At 38.3% G+C, this 25006-nt stretch overlaps 1 protein-coding gene across 3 annotated transcripts in view; it reads left to right on the forward strand.

Annotated features, from left to right (window-relative positions):
• Window positions 1–25006, forward strand: part of col14a1a (collagen, type XIV, alpha 1a) — a 109035-nt gene that overhangs the window by 19697 nt on the left and 64332 nt on the right. For all 3 annotated transcript variants that reach the window (XM_077575035.1, XM_077575033.1, XM_077575034.1), the window contains exons 6-19: window positions 10421–10576; window positions 10685–10804; window positions 10955–11119; window positions 11242–11406; window positions 13719–13870; window positions 15058–15187; window positions 15776–15921; window positions 16028–16157; window positions 17468–17607; window positions 17785–17911; window positions 19805–19944; window positions 23306–23438; window positions 23796–23831; window positions 24656–24798. In XM_077575035.1, the coding sequence (XP_077431161.1) occupies window positions 10421–10576; window positions 10685–10804; window positions 10955–11119; window positions 11242–11406; window positions 13719–13870; window positions 15058–15187; window positions 15776–15921; window positions 16028–16157; window positions 17468–17607; window positions 17785–17911; window positions 19805–19944; window positions 23306–23438; window positions 23796–23831; window positions 24656–24798 (1883 nt within the window). The remainder of the gene's footprint in view (window positions 1–10420; window positions 10577–10684; window positions 10805–10954; window positions 11120–11241; window positions 11407–13718; window positions 13871–15057; window positions 15188–15775; window positions 15922–16027; window positions 16158–17467; window positions 17608–17784; window positions 17912–19804; window positions 19945–23305; window positions 23439–23795; window positions 23832–24655; window positions 24799–25006) is intronic.

A 25006-nucleotide genomic window follows, 5' to 3' on the forward strand; every position in this document is an offset into this window, starting at 1 on the left:
TCTTGAAATTATTACTTTTTATGAAAAATGTGGCTACAAAAGCACAAACATTTAGTTTATTCTTCTTAACTATCAGCTTCAACGTTCTCACACTGAAAGTTGCTATGAAGTAAGGGGCTCCAAATTATTACAAACACTGTCGGGAAAAAAATGAGCCGCCTCAATAAGGTCTTGGTTGAATGAGTTTCAGAACGATGACGGATGGCATTGCTTACAAGAAGCCCAGATACTGAAGAAAAAAAAGAAAAAAAAACCAAACTAATTTTACGATCTCATTTTCTTGAGTATAAACTAAAGTCTACATTTCAACATGATAAAAAGTCAACAAGAGGAGGCTAAAAGTAATCAGATCAAGCCAGTGGCACGCACCCTCAAAAAAATGATAGACAGTAAAGAGCCAATACTTATTCTCTTTTCTACCTAACTTTTTTTTCTCAACATGTATGAACTGCAATGGGATGAAACTATTGCCCTCCTTCCTCGTCACTGAAGCTTAAGACCAGCACTCACGCACACACAAACATGTGCGCACGCATGCAATATACCCCAAGGGACAGATGCAGTTAAAGTTGAACTGGAGGCCAATGAGATTCTGTTGACACTAAACGCTCTGATAGTGAGAGATGGACGGGAGAGTCACCTTATAGCACACAAACCTGTGTCAAACGTCCTTTTTTTGCGACACGATTAGAGCTCTTTTGCTCTGTAATTACCTTCGTTAAGGATCTTGCTTTGCACCCTCTTGATGGCTGTTTAATGTAGAACTTGTATTGAGAGCTCCCTGAGTGCTTTCTGTGCCACAGACGACAAAACTGCCACTACATCTGTTGTTCCTTGTCTTCATTCACCTCTTAACATTTAATTGAATGAATTCAGTAGCTGTACTACCATTAATAACCCTAGCATTATTGTTGTTAATTAGGGGTGTCAAAATTAGCGTGTCAATTTTGAGTTAATTTAAAGTTCTTTTTTTATAGCGCACGATTAATGACCAAATCTTACTTGGAAAGCCTGTACTCAAAATTGAGCACTAATAAATTTAATAATAATGCATATATTTGTGTAGACTGGAGTCAAGTTGTATTTTACAATTTTAAAAATGTGCAGAATTTCACAAGTGACTTCATGTTAAAGATTAGATAGCTCTTAATATGGAAAGAAAAATGCACTGAGCTGTCATCGATGTCTTACAAATGCAATTATGCCACCTAGTGGCAGAAAAATGACCTTAACACAAATCAATATCACACTAGTTTTTTACAGTACAGTACATCTTTTTTACTTTAACTAAATTTTATGAATTATTATGAAATTACTGTATCAATGACTAAAATGCAGCCATATTTCTATTAGTTTATTTCCCCCCCCACTTTTATGTTAACAAGAGCATGAAAACTTAACCTAAAAAATATTTTATTTATTTAACAGATATATAAGATTTGCGATTAATCATGAGTTAATTATTGAAGTCATGTGATTAATTACAATTAAACATTTTAATCACTTGACACCCTTATTGTTAATACAAATAATGTTGTACCTTCCTCATTCCTTTTGGAAACCCTCTAACTTGACTTTATTCAAGTTCAGATTGACCACATTTAGGTTTATTTAAAAAGCCATTTTCAAAACATAACAGTCAACACTGGGCAGCAACAACAGAGTAAACAGTTGGACACTATCTATCTGTCATGTAAACCCACCTCTGGGGATTTCCAATGAGGCATTAAATGAAAGCGAGCCAGACTGCTTGATGACCTCTAACTGTCGGAAGGTCATCTGCTTGCAGAATTCTGCAAACGTTTTTTAATCTTGTCCTGTGCAAATTTCAGCGGTGTTCTATCGACTGGCACGCTGCCAGCAATATTGTTATGCATACACGGCAGCTTCGTCTTCTTCTTCCACTTGGTTGCTTCCACTTTTGCCTTCATTGTTTTAATCAATTTCTTGTTTGTGCGTTTTGTGGCAATGAGATTTGACGCTCAAAAAGTTTGTACGCAGAAATATGTCACAATGTTGGTGCATTTTTATGGCAGGCGGCAGCCCATTGAGGCTACAACATTCATTTGAATCATCTGTTTACGTTGCCAGTTCAGAACAGGGTAGAGTGATGATGATTTTGACAGCTGGTAAAGCAATATAAATATGACACGAGGAACAGCAGCAGGGAAAGCGGTGAGGAGAATTGAAAAATAATGAATATAAACCTTGTGAGTGAGGCAGCGAAAGGACTCGCGGTGGAAACTCATCTCAGTGTCCTCTGCAATTTGCACACTTTTTCTCCATTTATCTCCCTTCACTTATGGCTCTTTCCCTCTTGCCAATGTGTCTTTAATGCTTTGCATTAGACTCTGGCCCACAGCGGAATCACTTCTATTCAAAGCTGCGTCGGCCTGGCACACGCTGGGTGTCGATTCGCAGTCTCGGGAGCAGATCGACCATCGCCCACTTTGGTTTGCGAGAGAGAGAGAGAGAACACTTTCCAGATTTTTGTCCTTGTCTTCAATTAAGTAATAGGGTTCGCCGCTAGGTTAAGCTAATTGTATGACACTGCACTTGGGTCGGTCTTCCGGTGGTATATGGGTCAATGTTGGCAAGGACTGTTTCAAGTGAAGAGGTCAGTTGGAATGATTTGCGTCCACTTGTGTGAAAAATAAATAAATAAATAATTAAAAACGATGGCACTCTGAAATATTCTAATCCCGTGAAGCAATGTCACACAGAATACCTGCAGATGCAAATTGACTTCGGGACGAAAGCCAGGTTAAATGCATCATGCTTCGGAAGAGACACAGCAATGTGCCAGGAGTTTGTATAATTAGTTACAGTTTGCTAGGTGCAACGATATGGCTAATTTGGAAATTGATTGAATTTTCCGGTTAGGATTTTTATAAAACAAACACGCCTCGATATTCACGGCTTAATTTCTGTCCCTTTAAATCATGAGCAGGATGCACATTGGCCAGGCTGAGTAAAAATAGATTTATTAATAGCTGTAACTGCCAGTTAAAGCTATTGGAATTTTTTTTTTATGTGTTGCACTGTCTGCAAAGCAAAAATAATGCCGTTTTTGAGGGTCTAAACCTGGATGAATACTCATGACACTTTGCACACACATAAGGCCTGGAAAAAACATTTATATTTTAGATGGTTCTTTCGGTTCTATGTGCCAGTACCCCAACATGCTAGTACCAAAACGTGGTCAGAGTTGCGAGACTCGTTTATAGCTGCTTGCAGCTCTTGTTAGGGCCCGAGCTGCGACCACTGTAAAGTCTATATCGTTTTTGTAGAAGTTCTTCTTGTTCTTCGACGTGAATGAGGAGGCTAGTATGTTTTAGTGATGTTCTGATGTAAAAGCATTTTATTTTTTTTAATCTATTTATTTAATTGCTATTGCCGAGCCGTGTGTTATAAAACGAATGTAAATAAGTGCGGCAAATAAATGTCATTTTTCAAAATCAAAATCAAATCTTTTTTCTTCTTCTTCTTTCTTGTTGTTCTTCTACTTTATTGCTTCTTCTTCTTGCTTCTTTCTTGTTCTTGTAGTTCTTCTTCTTTCTTGTTCTTCTTCTTGTTCTTTTGAAGTAAAAGCTTTTTATTTTTTTATCTATTTATTTAATTGCTCTTGCCGAGCTGTGTGTTATGAAAAGAATGTAAATAAGTGCGGCAAATAAATGTCATTTTTCAAAATCAAAATCAAAAATCTTTTTTGTTCTCCTCCTTTCTTCTTTCTTGTTTTCCTTTTCCTTTCTTCTTTCTTCTTCTTTCTTGTTCTTCTTTTTGTTCATCTTTCTTGTTCTTCTTCTTCCTTGTTGTTGTCCTTGCTTCTTTTTCTTCTCCTTTCTTGTTCTCCTTCTTTGTTTTTTCTTCTTCTTTGTTCCTTCCTCTTTGTTCTTGCTTCTTCTTTCCTTTTTGTTTCTTCTTCTTCCTTCTTTTTTCTTCTTCTTCTTCTTGTCCTTGTTCATCTTTCTTCTTTCTTGTTCTTCTTGCTTCTTTGTCTTGCTTTTTTTGCTCCTCCTCCTCCTCCTCCATCAAGCAGATTTTCGAGACCCTAAACATGAACTCACATGTTGGGCCTGGCAAAAATGTACGTATTTTAAAGTTGCCATACATGAGTACGAAAAATGGTCAGTCTACGACGTACAAAAAAAGTCATTTTCAATTTACTTTGAAAACCGTCGCCATATTTAGCTTTTTCTTACTAAGCCATAGTTAGTGGATCCAGGTAGAGCCAACAATAATAAAAAAATATATAACATTATAATAAGTGTGTGATGTTAAAAAAATAAAATAAAATAGCCAGATATGATAAAAGGGGCCCAATTGCGAAATAGAACCCTACTCAGCTCAACAAATATGTGAGCACCCAAGCATAGAGATTAGATTAAGACAAACAGAATGGAGAGAGCGGGAAAAGCAAACAGACAAAGGTAGAGGAGAGACGGGTTTAGGGAAAGCCTCTTGGTGTACTGAGCCAAGACAGAAAGCATCTGCTGTGTCAGAACATCTTTGCAGGGAGGTGAAACCGAACAAGGCAGTCGATGAAAGTTCAAGATGTCAAGAAAGGTCATTCATGGAACGAGGCAAACTGTCAAAATACATCGGCGGGATTATGCTGTATGATTCAATAAATCACATTCTCCCATGGCAGGCCAACACACTCCTGCATGAATAGCAATGAGTGGCTGAGTTTACTAAGGTGCTCTGAGGATCACTAAGTAAACGGCAGACGTCACAATCCTTGTCCTGTTGCTTGATCGAATAAATTTACCCACCCAAGAGAAAATCTTCCTTTTTGAGCCCTTGTCACAGTTCTCTAAAAGACCTTTCAGCTGCTTGTGAGCATTCTCCACTTCACTAAATAAGGTTGTGATGTTCTTTTAAGTGTTATCCTTATTTTCAACATGGATAAAAAAAAGACTACAAATGAAACGTTGGATTGAAGCTTTATCCAACACATACAGGAAGCTTTTCATTTTCAGGATTTGCTTCCAACATATCCTTTGTCACGGGAGTGCTGGAGCCTATTCCATCTGATTTATGACAAGAGGGGATACCTTTTTGCAACTCTGCCGCCATATATTTTGATCTGCCGTAACAGCGAGAGAGTGCAGTGTCCCATTATCATTTTGTGTATATGAGTTATCTTACATCAAGACTGCACATCAATTTAATGAAAAACAACTGAACGGATTTTGATTATCTTTGCAATAAATTATCATGGTTGTGGGGGGAAAACTGCTATTTTAAGATGAGTTTTAGCCAGGAATCCAAAGTTGATTAAGAAAGTGAAATGTCGGTGTCATGTGGAGACCATTTCTACTGTCAGTCCATCTGCATAACCATCACTGTTCTTGACATTAATTTCAGCCGCTGCAATGTAATCACAGTGGTGGGGAGGACATAAAACCTCACGAGAGAGAGAAAGAGATTGAAATGGCAGCACATTCTGTCTGATCCTTGGCGAAAACGAAATCGGCAATAAATCAAGGCTGCGTGGTGAGAAGCAACAGTTAATGAAAATAGAGCGAGGAAACAGCAACATGGAAAGATGCTGGGAATTTTAACAGTGTTTGTTTTAAGAGCTGACTAAGTTTTACTACTTTTAAGAATTACGTGAGTTTTATTTCACATTCAAATGTGAAGTTTAACTTTTAATTCCATTGTTTTTTGTTCGATCTCCAGAATGTTATATGATGGCTTTTTGCTACTGTAATTCACTGTTGCCCCTCCAGGAAGAAGGTGAATGGTGCATTCGTGACTAGTGGGAAATAGGCAAAATCACACCTGGAGCTAATGAGATCCAAGATGTAGTTTGCTGCTTGTCAGCTGGGATATGCTCCAGCTCCCTGCAAAAAAAAAAAAAAAAAAAAACTATATGAAAATGTGTGGCTGCAAGGCTCAAAACAACTTTTCTTCTTAGGGGAGCAGTTTTTCTAATGAATTACTTGAATAATTTAGTTTTTAAATATCCAATTGAAACTTTGAATAATCGCGCAATTATGATACAAAATAGAAAATAAGACATTTCACTTACTAACGAACAACCAATTGATTTCTCTTTTTCTCTTTTCTTTTTTATATATTATATATTTATTTCTTAAATTCACATTGTACATAACCCAGTTTCTTTCGTCCTCTCAGACCACCTTTGCCACTTTTTTTTAATCACATGACTCAAAATATAGCCAAATTACACTTGTTGATATATATATATATATATATATATAAAACTGAGTGTTCAACTACAGTGCTAAGGTGTGCTGGCGGTCCAAAATTTTAGCTCACTGGTAGCGCTCTGCGCTCCCTAACCAAACCATTTTGTCTTTATTTATTCATTTAAGTAAGACTTCAAAAGTCAAATACGCTTTTTGTTTTATTGTCTACCCATACAGAGGAGGCATACTTTTAAATAGTTATAATAATGTATGGCATCTTTAAATAAACGTTGAGAATCATTTATGTATCTCAAGGGCGGGCCCAGTGTCCTCTTTTTTTGGAAATCAAACTATTTTCACCCAAATATACGTTACACAAAATGTCAATTCTAGCTCGTGCTGCGAAGGCACTTATTTCAAGCCTTGGGATTTAATGGATGGCTCTATTAAACTTTTACACACTTTGAGAGTGAGTGTCTGATACCAGTACGTGTTACGACCTCTAACAACTTTTGATGTGTGTCTCCATTGCATTCTCTTGGTGTAGTTTATGACCTGTGCGTGTGTGCTGTTGCTTTTTGAGGAGTCTGGCAGGCAACCATGGCCTCCTATTGCAGCTTTCACAGTTTGAGTAACAATTTCAGCACCCCTGCTTGATAATCCGATTGTCTGGGAGCCATATTCTTTTCCCCATTGGTCTGCTTTGTGTTTGATCCCTTACGCCAGGTGGACCGTCACTTTAACCATGTGTTTGCAAGCCAATTCTGGTTGAGGCTCATCCATTTTTTGTACTTGCATGAAAACAGGATCAGTTACGGCAGTAGCTTTGCTAATCATGAGCTTATATGCAAATAAGGTTTGAATATAGTTCACCCAGCAACATTGTTTAGCACCTGGTAAATCACAGACAGTTTAGCATCCAATGCTCTGAGTCTTTACATGCTTGAATGGGAAGGAGAAGAGTCCAGATGTGTTTTCCTTAAAACCCACTGAAATGAGCACCATTTGTTAAGTATGCCTGGAATTGTGATTCGTCGTTTTCTTCTTCTTCTTTTTTTATCAAGTAATTGTGATCAATTCCATGCCGATAACTTTTTGGCAATTTTGCTGGAGGATCTTTTCTATTCCAGCCTGACTGTGTCCAAATAACTTTGATGAGGAAGAACTTTACTTGCTCTCAACTTAATGCTGTTCAGCTTTTTTTTTTTTTTATCATAACTAAAAGTTCATCTATCAATGTTAATGGACAGACACAGAATTGCTTTGGCAAGACTTTTTTGGATTGACATTACGGAATTTAACCCTGGAAAACCCACGGGGTCAAATTTGGCCCCTATAAATTCTGCTACTCAAATAACAAAGACCTTTTTTTTTTATTTTTTTTTTATTTTTTTTACAAATTTAACTTCATAAATCCAGAGTGCCACTTCTGACCCCTGCATGGGGCCATCTAGTGGATGAATATTGCACTTACATGAGCCAGAGTGGTGGTGACAAGATGGCTGGCAACATGCTGTTTTGTTGAGCTGGAAATCAATCCAAACAAAACCATCTTCTCAGAAAACCATCATATGGTAAAATTGTGTTTTTTTTGTTAATCTATTTCATATTGTGTTGCAGAATGCCTAGGAGTATGTTTTATATATATATATATATTTTTGTTGATAAATTAGCAACTCTGAGCTAGTTTAAAAAAAAGGGTTAAAATTGAAAAATCATATATTTAAGTGTTCAGGGAACTTATAGCAGTCATTTAATGTATACTTCATAATTTTCCAAAGAAGAAAAGGGTTCTTGGTTTCTCCAGGGTTAAAAAAAAAAACAGAACATAACTTGTTATAGCCAAGACTTGTTGCTTTCTCCCCGTCTCTCATTTCTTCATTTTTTCAAGTCGTGTGTCATAAATGAGCTCACACTTTTCCTCAGGATGTGTAATTTCAATCAGAAAGAGAGAAGGTGTTAGATGAGAGGGGAGATGAAGGGATGTTGGTGGTGGGGGGGAAAAGAGAGAAGAACTATGGCAGATGGGACTTTAGGGGGAGAAGAGGCACCTTTTGACCAGCCGGCTGTTGTCTGCAATGCAGGTGGTGTGTAGCGATGAGATGTATCAGCATGAATCACAGTGGCAAGCGAACAATCTCTCTGACATCAACAACATTGTATGCATATTTATGTGTAGGCACAAGGCAGGGCTTTGATTTGCTGTCCCCTTCCTATGTCTGCCCGTGTATTATTTGTGTGCATGGGTATGAGTCAATAGCCAGATGATTGCAGAAATAATGTATATGGAATATGTGATTGTGGATCATTTTTCAAAACATTGGGCAGAGTTAATATGACAATTTGTCAGATGATTACGCTATGAGTATGCGTACAGGCTTGTGCAATCTTTTATCACAGGCACGCTGAATTTGTCAAAAGTTTGTTCCGCATGGTCCAAACGAACCTGTTGATCTGCTTATGACGGTGTAAAAAACGGAGATGCTTTCAGAATGAATTTGATCTCATCATTGCCTTTGTAAGCTACATTACTATATTGACTATGTAGCCTAATGAAATTATTAGTTTTTCTTCCTGGAAACCTTTTTTTTCTAATCCTCCCTTTGACTTTTGTCATCTGCACATATTTTCACAATTTCTGCACTCACTACACTTAAATAGGGACATTCTGTCAAATCAGGAAGAGCACACATTGACCCAATGACTTGAACACAATTTCTCTGGATCATCGCAGAAATCAACTCATTGAATGCATTATTAGTGTCGTCTTTATCGTATAATTTTCAAATGATCCCAATGGCCGTGACTTCGACCAATGATGGGGCGGAAGATGGTCTCCATGTGCCCACTTCACATCACACGTCTGTGATCTCCATGGCCAACTTTACTTCAGCCACCCATGAAAGTCTGGTTGCAGTTCCTTAGAAACATACATTGTGTACAGCGACCTCGAGCCAGACTATAACGAATCAATTTCTTCTTCCATCATGTCAAGAACTGCCGTTGCGTCTCTCATGCGTTGCATTTAAAGGGAATGAGAGGAGCCGCTTCGATTGGTGGAGAATCAAGTCGGCAGTGTTCACAGCCACAATGGTGCAAATCGCCTATTTTTTTCCTGCAAAAATACCAACACTTGGTCTAACCACCCTCAATGCAGAGTTATACAGCTTCCTGTGGTGACTTGCGCTGGCAACAAAAATGCAACCTGTTATGTTTAGACCGTTGTGTAACATATTACCACGAAATTTATGATAAATATTTTTCAGACCACAAGTTGCTCCGTAGTATAAATCGCACCAGTCAAAACATGCATCATGAAGAAGAAGACAGCTCGAATAGTGTGTGTGTGTGTGTGTGTGTGTGTGTGTGTGTGTGTGTGTGTGTGTGCGTGTGTGTGTGTGTGTGTGTGTGTGTGAGAGAGTGTGCATGTGTGCGCGCGGGTTTATATCACATCATGGGGACCATTTTCTGGGTTTTTACTAGGGATGTTTGATACAACTTTTTTTTAGACCGATACGATACTAAAATCTTCAGTACTCACCGATACCAACTACCAATACCATTGTTACTTATGATACATAAAATTTCCAAAAAAAACAATGACAGATCATTTTTAAAAATGACATATACTGTATATATATCCCAACTATTTTTTTTGTCGGGTAGGGGTAGTAGAAGCCCCCCCCCCGCCCCCACATAAGTTGGTCCGGAGTATGAGTCACATTTTTGGGAGAAATTTATTTTACAAAAACTGAAACCAAGAACAGTAGAGCTGTAGCTTAGAGAGACATTCGCCACTGTCAACATGATGAACAAGGATTACAAGGATTTTGGATGGCAGTACAGGTTCAAATTTTTACATTTGCAAATCGAACCTAAGTAGCGGGATAAGTCACAGAACCAGCCAAAATCTGAGGGGAAAAAAGTGAGTCTTAAAGTCAGAAGTATGTAGAAGACTGGCACATGGCCAATGGGATTTCCTTTGCAGACCATGTGACTGATTTTCACTTATAGCTGTTGTAATGTTATAGTCAATTTTCATTGGGGCTGAATGTCGTAGTGATCATCAGGATTTCCTGTAGCAGCTCCAGTGTTGAAAAAGTGTCATCCACTTTGTAATTATCTTATGCAATAGAACAGGAGTCAGAAGAGTATAATCCTGCAAATCATATTTTTTTCCCCCAACAGAACTTGGTGGAGGTTTTTGCTTTAATAAATATGATGCTAGCATTTAGTTTGTAATGAATATCTTGTCTTTCCAGTGGACCAGTTTGTGTGCCACACTGAATCCATAGCAGACATTGTGATCCTGGTCGATGGCTCTTGGAGTATCGGTCGGCTCAACTTCCGGCTGGTCCGCATGTTCCTGGAAAACTTGGTCAACGCCTTTGAAGTTGGCATTGATAAGACCAGGATAGGTACGGCTACCATCAGCTTTCCATGATGAAACTTTTGTCTTTGGAAGGTTGTAAAAATGTCTTCATTACCTTTGCATTTTCACTGTGAAAGATTACGTGTGATCTTAGGTCTGGCTCAGTATAGTGGCGATCCCAGGATCGAGTGGCACCTCAATGCTTTCACTACAAAAGAAGCTGTTGTTGATGCTGTCAAGAACCTTCCTTACAAAGGAGGAAACACTCTCACGGGTACTGTTGTATTATTTCCATGTTTATTTGATCCATTTCTCTAATAACATTTCAATTCATTGCCCCTCTCGTTGGTCTCCTACGATCTTCTATTCCTCCACCACCGCTCTCTTTTTTATATATGTGCCACCTTTATCCTTCTCTCCCCAGGGCTGGCACTGTCCTATATCTTGGAGAACTGTTTCAAGCCCGAGTCTGGCGCCCGCGTTGGTGTACCTAAAATCGGGATCCTCATTACTGATGGGAAGTCTCAGGATGATGTTCTACCGCCCGCAGAAAGCCTGCAAAAAGCTGGGGTTGAGCTGTTTGCAATTGGTGAGATTGGGCACACACCGGGTTGACAGGAGTTGTGAATTATCCTGTTATAGCCCCGGCGCAAGTGCCCACGGTTAGAATAGAGTAAAAATCCCCGCGTGCATTCCCTCTCCCTTTTGCAGGTGTAAAGAATGCTGATGAGAACGAGTTGCGCTCCATCGCCTCAGAGCCAGATGACTCTCACGTATATAACGTTGCCGACTTCAATGTTATGAGCTCCATTGTTGAAGGATTGACGAGAACGGTGTGTGAGCAAGTGGAGCAGCAAGACAAGGACATTAAGGAACGTAAGTGGAAAATGACACACTAAGTAAATCGCAGGCTAACTGACTGGAAGGACTACATGGGCCAAAGGAGTGTTAGTCCAATTTGCAACCAATACAAATACATACAATACCATCAATTCAAACAGAAACAGTAGAAAAGTTCATTTATTTCAGTTGTTTAATTCCAGAAGGGAAACTCATATATCGCCATATGACAATTAATCAAACACTTAAGAATCTACTTTTTAAAAGACCAATACCTACTATGCCTAATTTTTACATTAAAAATAATTGATTAAAATTGTGTAGTGAATCTATATACAGTGCATACTTTACTGACTAAGTTTGATGTGAATTTTATTTCATGTTTAAATGTGAAGTTTTACTTTGAATTCCATTTTTCTTTTTTAGTCACTTACGACTTGTTCGACCTGCAGAATGTTATATGATGGCTTTTTGCTACTGTAATTCACTGTTGCCCCTCCAGGTAGAAGGTGAATGTTGCATTCGGGACTAGTGGGAAATAGGCAAAATCACACCTGGAACTAATGAGATCAAGGTGTAGTTTGCCGCTTGTCAGCTGGGATATGCTCCAGCTCCCTGCAGTCTTAAAAAAAAAAGATGTAAAAATGTGCGGATGCAAGGCTCAAAACAACTTTTCTTTTTTGGGCAGCAGTTTTTCTAATGATTTACTTGAATGAAGTTAGTTTTCAAATATCCTATTGAAACTTCGAATAATTGAGTAATCTGAGCAATTATGAATACAAAATAGAAAATAAGACATTTCACTTAATAATGAATTTTTTTTATATATATTATATATTTATTTCTTAAATACGTTTCTATATTTATTTCTTCAATTCACGTTTCGTTTCATATTCGCCAAGGTTGAAAAATGTTGAATGTTTTTCGCATTTTGCCTCGCGGCCTGATGGGCTAAAATATGTGCCACATCGGCTTCGGGGAAGGACTACGTCACACACAGCGTCCTGTCTGTTGTCACCTGCAGTGCAACAACACGGGCAGCCACTTACCCCCATAAAAAGATGTGTCCCCTCCTGCGGGTATTTTTCAATAAATACATGAAAACACACGTGGGCTTTGTTTTGAAACATGAAAAAAGTATTTATCGCGGAGAAGCAAAAGAAATGCAAGCACTCGCGCTGCAGTTGACTCTAGGTGCATTCAATGACTAAGCACACAGTAGGAAATCTCATATATACATAGAAAAAGCTCAGACGACTGAATGTTACGGTTTTTCTGTTTTGTTGCAGATGTTTGAAGTTTAAATATCTGTTTACAAAGAACCTTTTTGAGGAAACTACACTTTTCTGTGGTACAAGTTATATAAATATCTCTCGGCAGGGAGTAAACACTTTTGGCACAACAGCGGAACACTTCCCCCTCTTTTGGTGTGAACATAACATAAAGCGCTTCTGAATTGTTCCAGTGTGCTTGTGTAGCGTAATCCACCGATATCTATTATTTATCTATTCCACGGAGTCCTGTCCACCGGCACCGTTCTTTGTGTATCTGACGAGTCATGTCGACGTGCGCACGTCGGTGTTTTTGTTATCTGTTATTTTGCACATCAATGAAATATATATATTTTTTAAATCAAAATAAGTTTCAAGTTACAATCATGTTGCAGTGAGTGCGGTAGCCTAATGCGTGTGTAAGACCTGTTGTGTTTTTAATTGTGTGTAATAGCTATAACTGTGCCAAATGCAGTTTTCTTTAAGCATTTTGGTGGTTTGAGGATGTTTCAACCCCTCCACAAAAAAAAATAAAAACACAAAAAAAATTCTGACTGCTCGGCGACCTTTATGTCAGGGAGTTCCGGCAAGAAGTTCTAGCCACTTTCACCCCTGGTAATAAGGGGAATTTCTTGCACCTAAATCATTATGATGTAGACCTTAACTTAAATTAACATATCTTTACTGTAGTATAGGTAGGCCTATAAAAAATAAAATAAATAAAAAGTATTTGACCTTCAAAAAAAAACATTCAAAGCCTAATTGCAGATAGAAACCTTTTGGTTAAGACATTGTCATCATTATTGGCCTCCATAGAAAATTGAACATGAATCAAATCAACTCTAATACAGTACAATATGTCTTAATGAGTCAGAAGTCATTCATTACAAATGCTGAGCCGAAGAAGCCAGAGATAATAGAAAAATGTTAAAAAAATTACATCTTGTTCCTTTAGTCATTATCCCAAAGCTCGCTCCTTTTTAAGGGAATAATTCCCATATCTGTTCATATAAGGTTGTATTTATGCTGTGTCTAATGTCTATGTTAGGTTTTCCACCTTTTTTTTCCCCCTTCCAGAACAGCCACCAGAGAGAATTGGACCACCGTCAGACTTGGTGACATCAGAGGTCACTGCCAGGAGCTTTCGAGTTACATGGCGCCACTCCCCTGGAAATGTTGAAAAATACAGAGTGCTTTATTTCCCTGTTGATGGAGGGCAACCACAGGAGGTCATTTTTAATTTTTTTATTTTATTTTGTTGTCAAAAAACAATTCTGCCAGGACATTTTACTGCTATTTACTCTGTTTTCCCTGTGGCAATACCTCCTAATCAATTATTTAATCAATAATTTCTCAGCTATAGCCCTTGATATTCTCTGAACCCAAATTCTTTGAAAACTTCTCAACTCTTTCACTGCCATTGATGGCTATAGATGTCAAAAATAAATTTTAACTATTTCAATTAGTTTAGCATTTTTTCCACTTTTGTTAACAAGTGTATGAAAACCTAGAAACATGTTTTTATCGTTCATTTATAACAGATATAACATTTGTGATTAATCGTGAGTTAACTATTGAAGTCATGCGATTAATTACAATAAAAAAAAAAAAGATTGCTAAAAAATTAGGGGCGTCAGGCGATTAATTTTTTTTAATCGTAATTAATCATATGAATTCACTAGTTAACTCATGATTAATCAAAAAATTTATATCTGTTCTAAATAAATCTAAAAAAATCTAGGTTTTCATACTCTTGTTAACAAAAGTGAAAAAAAAAGTTAAATTAATAGAAATAGTTAAAATGAATTTTTGACGTCTATAGCCGTCAATGGCAGTGAATGAGTTAAGGGCAGAATCAACTAGATTGTTTATTCAAATTTTAATCATTTTTTTACTTTAATGTGAAATGGCTAAGCACCCCAAAACTTTTGTCCATACTGTATTGTTTATACACTCCGAAGGAAAAAAAACAAAACTTTGCACGCATTAGTGCCAAAAAGAAAAATGCCCTCCATTTTTAAAGTATGAAGGGCTGAGGGGAGTGCATGCACTGATCCTTTTATATTCCTGTCATCTTTCTAAAAGACACATTACCAAATCAGCACAAATAAAGGCCCATTAGGAATAATACTTGTGTTGTCCATATCTTTGGGCCGAGAAACCGTTATATCGTATACTTTGATTTATTAGCCACCAAGTCTTAGTTCTGAGGCTATCGCCAATTGTAGCATACCTTTCAAATTGCCATTTAGTCCCAAATGTAATTTAAGTAATCCTGTTCTCTTTCCTCTTAATCTTCACATCGCTCCATTCTATTGTTTTATTTTTACATCCTACCATTCATTCCCCCGCTTTTTCCTCAACCATCTGCTCCCCAATCTCATCTCTTCCTCTTCGCACCCCTTCCACACCCCAGGCTGTTGTCGACGGGCGTGACACCTCGGCGGTGTTGCAGCATCTCAACTCGCAGACCCAATACCAGCTGTCCGTGTTTGCTGTGAATGAAAACGAGGCTAGCGAACCGCTAAGAGGATACGAAACAACCCGTAAGTGTTTATGCACACGTATGCGCCCGCAGCTGCCTCATGCAAACATGTGCCATCGCCAGTTTAGCACGGCAATAAACTATTAAAACCTCTCGATGGCGAAGCTCATCAGAAATGATTATTCCCTCTAATTTAGGAAGATGTAAATGCTTCTTTTGAAAGTAAGAAATAGTGTCTCGTAACAAATTTAAAGGCACGATCATTCTTTATTGATCCTTAAAAAGGAAAGTCAGTTTTACAGTTGTTTTCTTTGAACATTTATATGCAGAGAGCCTTAGTTTGTCCAGGATATGTAACAAATGTGTCTTTTTGTTTTGAACTTTTGCTGAAAACCTCTGCAGCGAAAAAAAAAGTCCCTTTTGTTATTCATACAGAACATTTTATGCACATCAGATATCCACTAATAAAAAATTTGCATAATTATGTTTTCCATGCTGCTTCTGATGACACCCATTTTATTGAGGTCATTCTTTTTGCGGGTCATTAAAAGTGATCCACTATTCTATTAGTGCAAAATGAGATTTTTAATATTTGACCGTATTCAGGTTCTGACTGTTTTTCCCTGCGTGTGGTCTTGTGCATATGCAGTGGCTCTTCCCACCGTGACGGGCCTCCAGCTGCTCGATGTGACTCGCAACAGCATAAAAGCAAGATGGGACCGTGTGAAGGGAGCATCCGGCTACATGGTGCTTTATGCGCCGCTTACAGATGACGGAGATTTAGCCGAGAGTGAGGTAATGTTGAAAACAAAATGCCAAGCAAACATACTTTTTTCTTGTTTTTCTTTCTCACAAACAGACCATTTTTTTGTTTATTGTTGAAGTTTGTTTTTGTCTGCAGGTTAAAGTGTCAGAAGCAGTGAACGAGCTGGAGCTAAATGGTTTGAGCCCCCACACTGAGTATAGCATCACTGTTTATGCGATGTATGGAGAGGAAGCCAGCGAACCCGTTACAAACCAGGAAACGACTTGTAAGGGTTGCATAGCCACACACTGTACATTTGGCTTGGATTCCACGACGCAAATCATCTTGCAGATAAAGTAGTTTAGCACAAAATCTCATTTTACTATGGAAGCGTGTTGCATTCAGGGGACTCCTGTTTTTCTGACAATTTTTTTTATTTATTTATTTTTTTGGTTTGTTTTACTGTCATAAAAAATACTCCAAAAAACAGGAAAACAAATATTTAGAGAAAAGGGAGGAAAAATACTCAGGAAAAACAGAATAAAGAAAAAAACAGGGAAAAAAATATTCAAAAAAACAGGGAAAAATATTTATACAAAAAAACAGGTAAACAATATTCTGAAAAACAGAGCACCTTCTGTTTTTCGAAGTATTTAGTTGTTATTTTTTTGACCTCTGAACTCCAAGTGACTTGTTGCAGACTCGCTAATAGCGGACACTTTCCCGCATACCTCCCACACACCTTCAACTATATGACTTACTGACTCGGTTAAGGTAAGGCATGTACAGTAATTAGTAACACACACAGTATTGGTAATGTTTTAGGCTTTTTTACTCTATACTATCATTCTAATGTAAACTAGGATTATCGTTTTGCGGAGTTTGTACAAGCATATGTCATGTCAATCAATTGGCATGATTTTAGCAAGCTAACAGTTACGTTTTTACAGAAGCGTTTTAGATGCAGGTCTGCCATTAGCGCGTCTGCAACAAGTCACTTGGACTTCAGAGGTTTAATTTTTATTTTTTTTTACTTATTATTAATATTTTTTTCTTCTGTTTTTTTAAAAATATTTTTCCCCCCGTTTTTCAGATATTTTTTTCTGAGTAATTTTTCGTCCTGTTTCTTCTTCTGTTTCTTCTTTTTTTCTTGTTTTTCGGAATATTTTTTTATGAGAGAAAAAAATATTCAGTAAAACAGAAAAAAATATTCCGAAAAACAGAAAAAAAATAAACAAAAAAACAAAGCTCTCCCCCCCAAAAATCAGTCAGAAAAACTTTTTCTTTCTTTTTTTTTTTTTTTTTTTTTTTTTTTTTTTTTTACAAGTGAATGCAATACGCTTTCGCTTACATTATGTTCATGTTTTTATTTATTATCGTAGATTGCAGTGGTGTAGAACTATCATACATAAAGTAAACATACAGTATTTGTTGCCTTAGCAACATCCCTGTCTACCAAAACAGACTCTATTATCTTCTATATATTTAGAATTTCTTATTGGAGCTCATTAGCTTGTGCTGGTGTACTTGATCAAGTGAGTGTATTGTGAGCACATTGATTTAACTCCGCCATTCTTGCTTTCTCTCTCTGGTCAGCGCCACTTAGTGCACCGAGTAACCTCCAGTTCTCTGACATCACCCACAACTCGGCACACATCAGCTGGGACCCCTCGGCCAGTGGAGTCACTGGTTACCGCATCATGTGGGTCAAGACAGATGGGCGGGTCACTGAGGAGGTGCGTGTGTCAAAGACGTTTTGATTTTGAGAGCAAATATTATTTGTCATGTTCATGCACTTCAATTCTGGTATAAACAGCGCATCCCTTCCTGTTCAGTTTTTTTAATTCCTCCATGGCAAAATCACCCAATATGCAAGCATCTTGAAATTTCATCAAATTGTGCGTGTCTTTCAGGTGGTAGTTGGACCCGTGAGCTCTTATGACCTGAGTGGACTGACATCGCTGATGGAGTATTCTGTGGCTCTATTTGCTCTGTATGATGAAGGCCAATCAGAGCCACTCACTGATGGATTCACAACAAGTAAGTCCTATTTGTTGCACAGGGGAATCAATCAAGATTTCAGCCCAATACTTGAATCTAGTGGTTCTTAAACTTGTTGCATTCTAAAACAACCGCCGCTGTTTTCTTAAGATGCAACCCTGGGATAGTAGATATGAAAACAGCAGGGGCCCCACAATAGAACCCTGTTCACATACGTTCTATGTGAATTCATACTGCATATTCGTCTTGCTTGACATCACTTAATCTATCACAGATTTGGCAACTGTCATCAAGGAGGCCATTTGAGCATCAAGTGGATCAGTGGGCAGCTGACTTACACATAAATATTGGGACACGGAAGCATTCCACTTAAAGCAACTAAAGCATTAAATAAATATGTGTTAACAGCTTCTACGCCTTTTGGACTAGCTTTTTTGAAATTTTTTTTTTTAAATTACATCTGTAGGAATTTATGGAATTGATCTAATGGTGAAAGATATCTGTGTTAGAAAAAATCGATTTGGCAATATATCGCGATATTACAGCGCGCAATTCACGAATCAATTCGATATGCGGCCTAATTGATTTTTAAACATCCATTTTTTATGGGAATATTTAACAAAACATCTCACTTAGGGTTAGGATTCACACATTAAGCATGGAAGAATGTTATATAAATGGAACATTAAGACTTCATATTTTATTTCAGTGCTGTTCAAACATGAAACAGACTGCAACCGGTTTGTTAAATGCAGTGGCTCAGTTATAAGCCTGAAGTTTCAGATAAATAAATATATTTTCATACAAATTTTATGTTTACTGTTTACAAAGTTTACTGATTAGTAATTTCTAAATGTGAGTTTAAAAAAATCGCAATAATCAATTTATAGATTGGTATCGGGATTAATCGGTATCGAATCGAATTGTGACCTATGAATCGTGGTACGAATCGAATCGCCAGGTACTAGGCAATTCACACCCCTACTATGTTGGATATTCTGCTGTCCCCACTGCATGCAAGTCGATTTGTGGTTTCGGTTATTATCGATAAGTGGGTCTTATTTATTGCGATCATATTGCGATGGGCAACTGTTGGGATGCTTCCAGTACCAATTTTCATGAAGAAGTAAATAAATGCTCCCCTAACTTAGTCTTCCAAATTGATTGTATTTCATCCGCCCCAAGCGTTCTCTCCTGATGGCAATTTATTCTTCGTTTTCATGAAAGGGTGTATCAATACCGTTCAAAGGTGAGCCATTTTTCCTCTCAGTGCCAAACTGTGTCGAATTTTATTGCCCCTACCGCTCCCTCTGCTGCATTGGCAGCGTGCCCACCTCATTTACACCTCAGCATAATAGCCCGGGCCCATTAAAAGGTCATTTCCCTGTCCCTGACTATTCAATCATACTAACGGTTATTGATTGGTTGGAATATCCCTTTAAGCAACAAGCGACAAGGCTTCAGTGCTGAGTCAGAGGGGAAAATTGACCTTTGGTTAGAAACCTGTACTGAACTCCTCATTCAAGAACCAGATGATGTTTTTTTTGTGACCACTTGGTTTAATGAAGCAAAAAGCCTCACAGGTTCTTTAAGGTCGGCTGTCACAAAAAATATTGTTAGCTACATGCACTGAGTTCCTGTGGACTTTGAGGGAGAGGCGGGGTACACCTAGGACTGGTTGCGAGCCCATCAGATTTGATTTATGCACGTACATTATACATTAAGAAAACAGCAATACACATGTTATATGCAAAAAGTCAATATTTACTACTACTTACTACAATTGATCTTTTTCTGAACACCTGCTCACCATTTAAAAAATAATAATTTTTTTAACAACATTGCACTTGCATTGTACTTGACAGAGATAACAAAATAAATGTTATGTTTCAAACGCACTACACCAAAACGTAAACAAGCTTTATATCACAGCTCCAGTTCCAGGTCCCTTACATCTCCGTTCCAGTGATGTCGGTCCAGACGGCTTTCAGGTTAGCTGGGATCACTCAGCCGATGACATCATCGTCTACAGACTCTCCTGGGCACCACTCACAGGTGGCGACACAAAGGAGGTCAGTACTGTATCGGTAATGAGCACTTGTTACATGGCTGTCACTACATTGCGGAAGGTTGACTTTGAAGAATTTATGCTGTCAACAATGAAGGCGTGAAGCATGAATCGGTTTTTAAAAGACACTTCTCATCAATTTGTGAAAAATTACTTGAGTGAAAATTTCAGGCTATTTATGGCTGCGTGTGCCCTGATAAAATGGAGCGTGTGCTGCTTAGCTTGGACCGAACTTGCTTCACTAGAGCTGCTAAAACCCCAGACATGACTGAGTGTAAATAAAGGCTGAATGGAGCCAGAAATGAATGGCTCGGGTGTTTTATTACACTGATCTAGGCCTTGGAGACAACTGGGATGCAGAGATAGAGCTCGCTGTAAAGTCTGTGTGTACGTGTGTGTGTGTGTGTCTGCACTCTTGGACTCTTGGTGTGAGTGATCAGTGCTGGAAGTAACACTCTTGGGAGTTGGAGAGGTAGGTTGGCAGCACAGATAGTGAGCACTTCGTGATTAAAACGGATGCGCAAGCTGATGGCGCAACCAGGATTGCGTCTTCCAGACGGCAAGCTGAATTACAGGGATGTTCATTTTGTGCATTGTGGGAGGAGTTTAAAATAGGCAAATCTAACCACACAAGGTGATTTATCAAACCTGAGACAAACTGCTGACTTGGCATCTGAAAATAGAACATCCAGAATGAAGGTGCAAATCAGCATACAAAGCGGTGCCAGTGGGAACTTTTTCCACTCATGTAAACGAGTGATAGACCGATATGTTTTTTTTTTTCAGGGCCGATATCGATTATTAGTAGTCAAGGAGGGCGAAAACCGACATTTCAAGTCGATATTAATTTGCAGTAAAAGAGAAAATATTTGTCAAAATTAAAAAATAATAATTTTGTTGAAATGTAATCAAGCATATGCGAATTTTCAACACTTGAAGTTCTTTCTTTTAATTTTAAATATAAAAGGAATAAACAGCTTTTAAATATATATATATATATATATATATATATATATATATATATATATATATATATATATATATATATATATATATATATACACAGTATATAACAAAAATTGCAGGTAGCTTCGAGGGTCATCAGCATGTGTTAAGCTAAATTAAAAACTAAGCAATTAAATAGCCTCCTTAAGTTTTATACTGTAAATAAAGTTTTCCAAAATTTCAACATAATTTCTCCATTTTTATTTATTTATTTTTTTTATATAAAAAGTGTCTGGGGTTCCCAGTGTCTGCATCATTTTTTTTTATAAGTAAAGTTGAAATAAAAAAAAAAAATGCATAAATGACTTTTAGAGCCAGTCACAAGAAGGAGTCATGCCATGTCACAAATGACAATACTCCTTTCAAAAAAAAAAAATTCCAAGCATTTTCACACACCGGGATTATTTCAATGCACTGTGATAATTGGCCAAGGTAGTCTTCTGTGTTTACTGTCCCCAAAAAAGCCTGAACTGATGAATTTAGCTTTTGAATTAGACCAGGGTTGGACCACTGCCTGCCCGCGGTCACTGAGCAAGAAAATACGGCTCTGCATCTTAATGGGTATATGAGAGGATTGAGAAGGATGCAACCAACACAGAGTAGCTTTTCGTCAGCCATGCATGTCCTTTACTTCCTGCTCATACATACTGAACGGCATTTACTGTTTCACAAGAATGTAAGATTGTGTCAGTGTTTAATCAGCAAAATGCCGGCCGATTATTACTATCTTGAAAAGTTTTTATGCAGTTGATGAAAATTATCCAAGCAACATATTTATCATCTTTAACTCACTAATCTTTGTTTTCCTCTTCCACTAACACTTCCAGTTCCATCACTTCAAACTTTGTTTTTGTTTTTCCATGGATTTGGGGAATTTTTGTGTTCAGAGATGCCATTTCACAGTCATTTATCGAAATGTGTATGATTCATTGCCATTGTGGTTTGCGTGGTTATTTATTTTTGGGCTACTACAATTTGTACCCACCACTTCTGACGCAATGGCTATCAACAGCTATTTAATATTGCAACAGAACACAATTTCACTGGGAGACAAATGGAGGCCAAATTTTGAAGTAGTAAGACTTCATAGAAACTGGATTATGAGATGCATATGTATGAGAGGCATATGATCAAATACATCCAGTTGAATTAGTTTTATTTATTTGCACCCGAATACATCGTTTGTTCTTGTGTTTCACCACTAAATGATTGAATGACTCCTTTCTTTAATTAGGCAAATGCCGATGAGGGCTGTGCATAAAAGAAAATTACTCTAAATAGATAAATAGTGTCCCTCACAAAAACGGGAAGCCAAAGAGATTGAACCCAATTAAAGATACACTCCAGTGTGGTTTTTGAATGACTTCCAATTTCTGAGTTGCTCGGCATTCACGTTTTTACCTTGGGGTTTGATACATTTTTGTCTCATATAAATTACAGATGTTGTTTGGACTTCTGATGCTGCAGCCGACAGACACTGCACATGTTCCAATTACTATAAAATTCTTGGCTTTGGCAATGATTTTTATGTATGTATAATAAGCCCAATTCCATTCCTTAGGTTCTGCTATTTAAATTTAAGGCGAAGCTCTCGATTTACCGGTCGATCTCCGTTCCTAGTTCCTAGCCGGTTGAGGTGGCTCGGGCATCTGGTTCGGATGCCTTCTGGGCACCTTCCCTGGAGAGGTGTTCCGGGCATGTCCCGATGGCGGGAGGCCCCGGGGTCGACCCAGGACACGCTGGAGAGACTATGTCTCTAGGTTGGGATCCCGCCAGAGGAGCTGATTGAAGTGGCTGGGGAGAGAGAAGTCTGGGTTTGCCTCCTAAAGCTGCTGCCCCCGTGATCCGACCCCGGATAAGCCGTAGTAAATGGATGGATGGATGGAGGTTCCGCCATTTTTGTTTTTATTGTCCTCGTAAAACTATACTGAGAGGGAAATGCGTACCTTTTAAAAAGGTGGAAAATATATTTTGGGGTTCTTGCGTTAAATCTAGACTTGCATTTTTGTTGAGAATGCAATATAAAATGTGTGTTTCCTTTTCCTTTTTGGATTTCACTTTCCTTTCTTTTCTTTGGTCCTTCCTCGGGTCTCCTGACGGCCTCACGACTCTGGCTGGAAGTGTTCGGTTTAGGTGAACGGTATGGGATTTTTTAATAGGTTTTAGGTAAACTAATGAATACGCACACGCGCACGCACACATTCTCACCCACATACTAAAAAAAATAATAATAAAAAAAAAAAGAGCAATAATGATGACATGTCAAATCGGTAAAATTACCGAATGAACAATACTGAGCTCTCCAGAGAGAGAGAAAAAAAAAAAGAGAATGCAATCTCAAATGTGTGTTTCCTTTTCAGGTGGTCCTGATTGGAAGCGATAACCGATACACTTTGACAGATCTGAGTCCTTCCACTACGTACGAAGTCATGGTGACGGCGGTCTTCAAAGACCAATCCGAGAGCGACGCGGTCTCGGTAACAGAGACCACATGTAAGACATGTTTCACCAGCATCAGGGCTTCCTGTTATTGAAGAATCGTCTAATCGATACAATGGATTTCCTCAAATTGCTTCCCCTCACTTTGCTCGAAGGGCACTACAGTGCAAATCGGCCCCCCCCCCCAATTTTTTTCTCCCTCATCACAATATGTGTTCTTCTGTATTCAGAGTCTAACTCCGAATCTGACTAATTGCATTGACTTGTTTGTCCTTGTTTATCTCAGAGGAGGAAAATCTATTTTCCCCATCAATGATTTGTATGTATCTATCTAATTACCTGAGCTATTGATATAGAGAGTTGCTGTGTTTCGCTCTAATTATGTGATTGATGCTCTCCGTATTTCCCCAGTGGCCAAGACGACAACGATCGCCACCACAACCGCCGGTAAGAAAAGCGCAAATAACTCCAGAAAAAGGACAAAATATATGCATATTTGATGTATTATGACAAAAAAATAATAATAATCTGAGGAGCATTGATGTTAAAACATAAATTGTTTCTGTAAGTGTGAAGCGCTTTTATTGAGCGTCAATGCAGAGCCTAGCTGAGTTTTAATTATGGTTCAAGCCAGAGCATTTGTTTACAGCATTTTAAGTACTTCGATTGTTAAAGATTTACTAGCTGTGTGTGTGTGTGTGTGTGCTAGAGCCCCTCGCAGTCTGCGTTTGTATGATCAAATCAAATCTGCAACACAGTCAGAAGTTGCGCTCGTGTGACCCAATCGGATTCACCCTGCAACTGTGGTTCAAACTAATTATTTCAGGGATGACCCAAGGGCGACCCGGATTGTTTTTGTGTGTGTCTAACTGGCTGCAGCCAATCGAGTTAAAGCCACTTCCCCGAGTCAAAGCTTTAAAAATTCAAAACATAATATAATAGAAGATAGCATGCTTGGAATTTTAAAAAGTGAGCGTCCTCGTTTTCAAGTCTTTTATTTAGGAGTCTCTTTATGTAAGTAGCTTTACAGATTTCAGCGGTTGAAGTCCACACAAGGACGCAAGCTTTATTTATGTGCACCAACATTTTACAGGTGCTATCAAAACCAACAAAACTGTTACTTCACTGGTTTGTGGGAAAACTCTCCGGCTCTCCGTCTTCTTATCAAGCTGACATTTTAAATCCGTCCAAGCCGCTGCTGACAGCGGCGCAGTTCCAGGTGACATTTTGATGGATAAATCTCACCTGCTGTCTGTGCCGCCGTTTCACAGCCCCCCGCCAAGCGGCGAGAAACCTTCGTCTGAGTCGCGAGACCACGCAGAGCCTGGAGGCGTCGTGGGAGTTGGACGACTCCCGCGTGGTGAGCTTCAGGCTGTCTTACGCCGGCACTGGGGACAATCGCGAAGAGGAGACGGTGAGTTTATTAAGATGTGTCTCTTTCCAAGTAGAACCTGAAAATGTTGAAGGTTTTCAAACCTCTCTTAGTGTATTGTTATCGTATTGACATCGTCAACTAAAAATAGCACTAGCAAACCTTCTCATACGAAGCGTTAACCCAAGTCCAGGGGTCAGCAACATTTTTCTTTCAAAAGTGTCATTTTAGGCCAAATAAATAACTAAAA

The sequence above is a fragment of the Vanacampus margaritifer genome, chromosome 9 (genome assembly GCF_051991255.1).
Source record: "Vanacampus margaritifer isolate UIUO_Vmar chromosome 9, RoL_Vmar_1.0, whole genome shotgun sequence".
NCBI lineage: Eukaryota > Metazoa > Chordata > Actinopteri > Syngnathiformes > Syngnathidae > Vanacampus > Vanacampus margaritifer.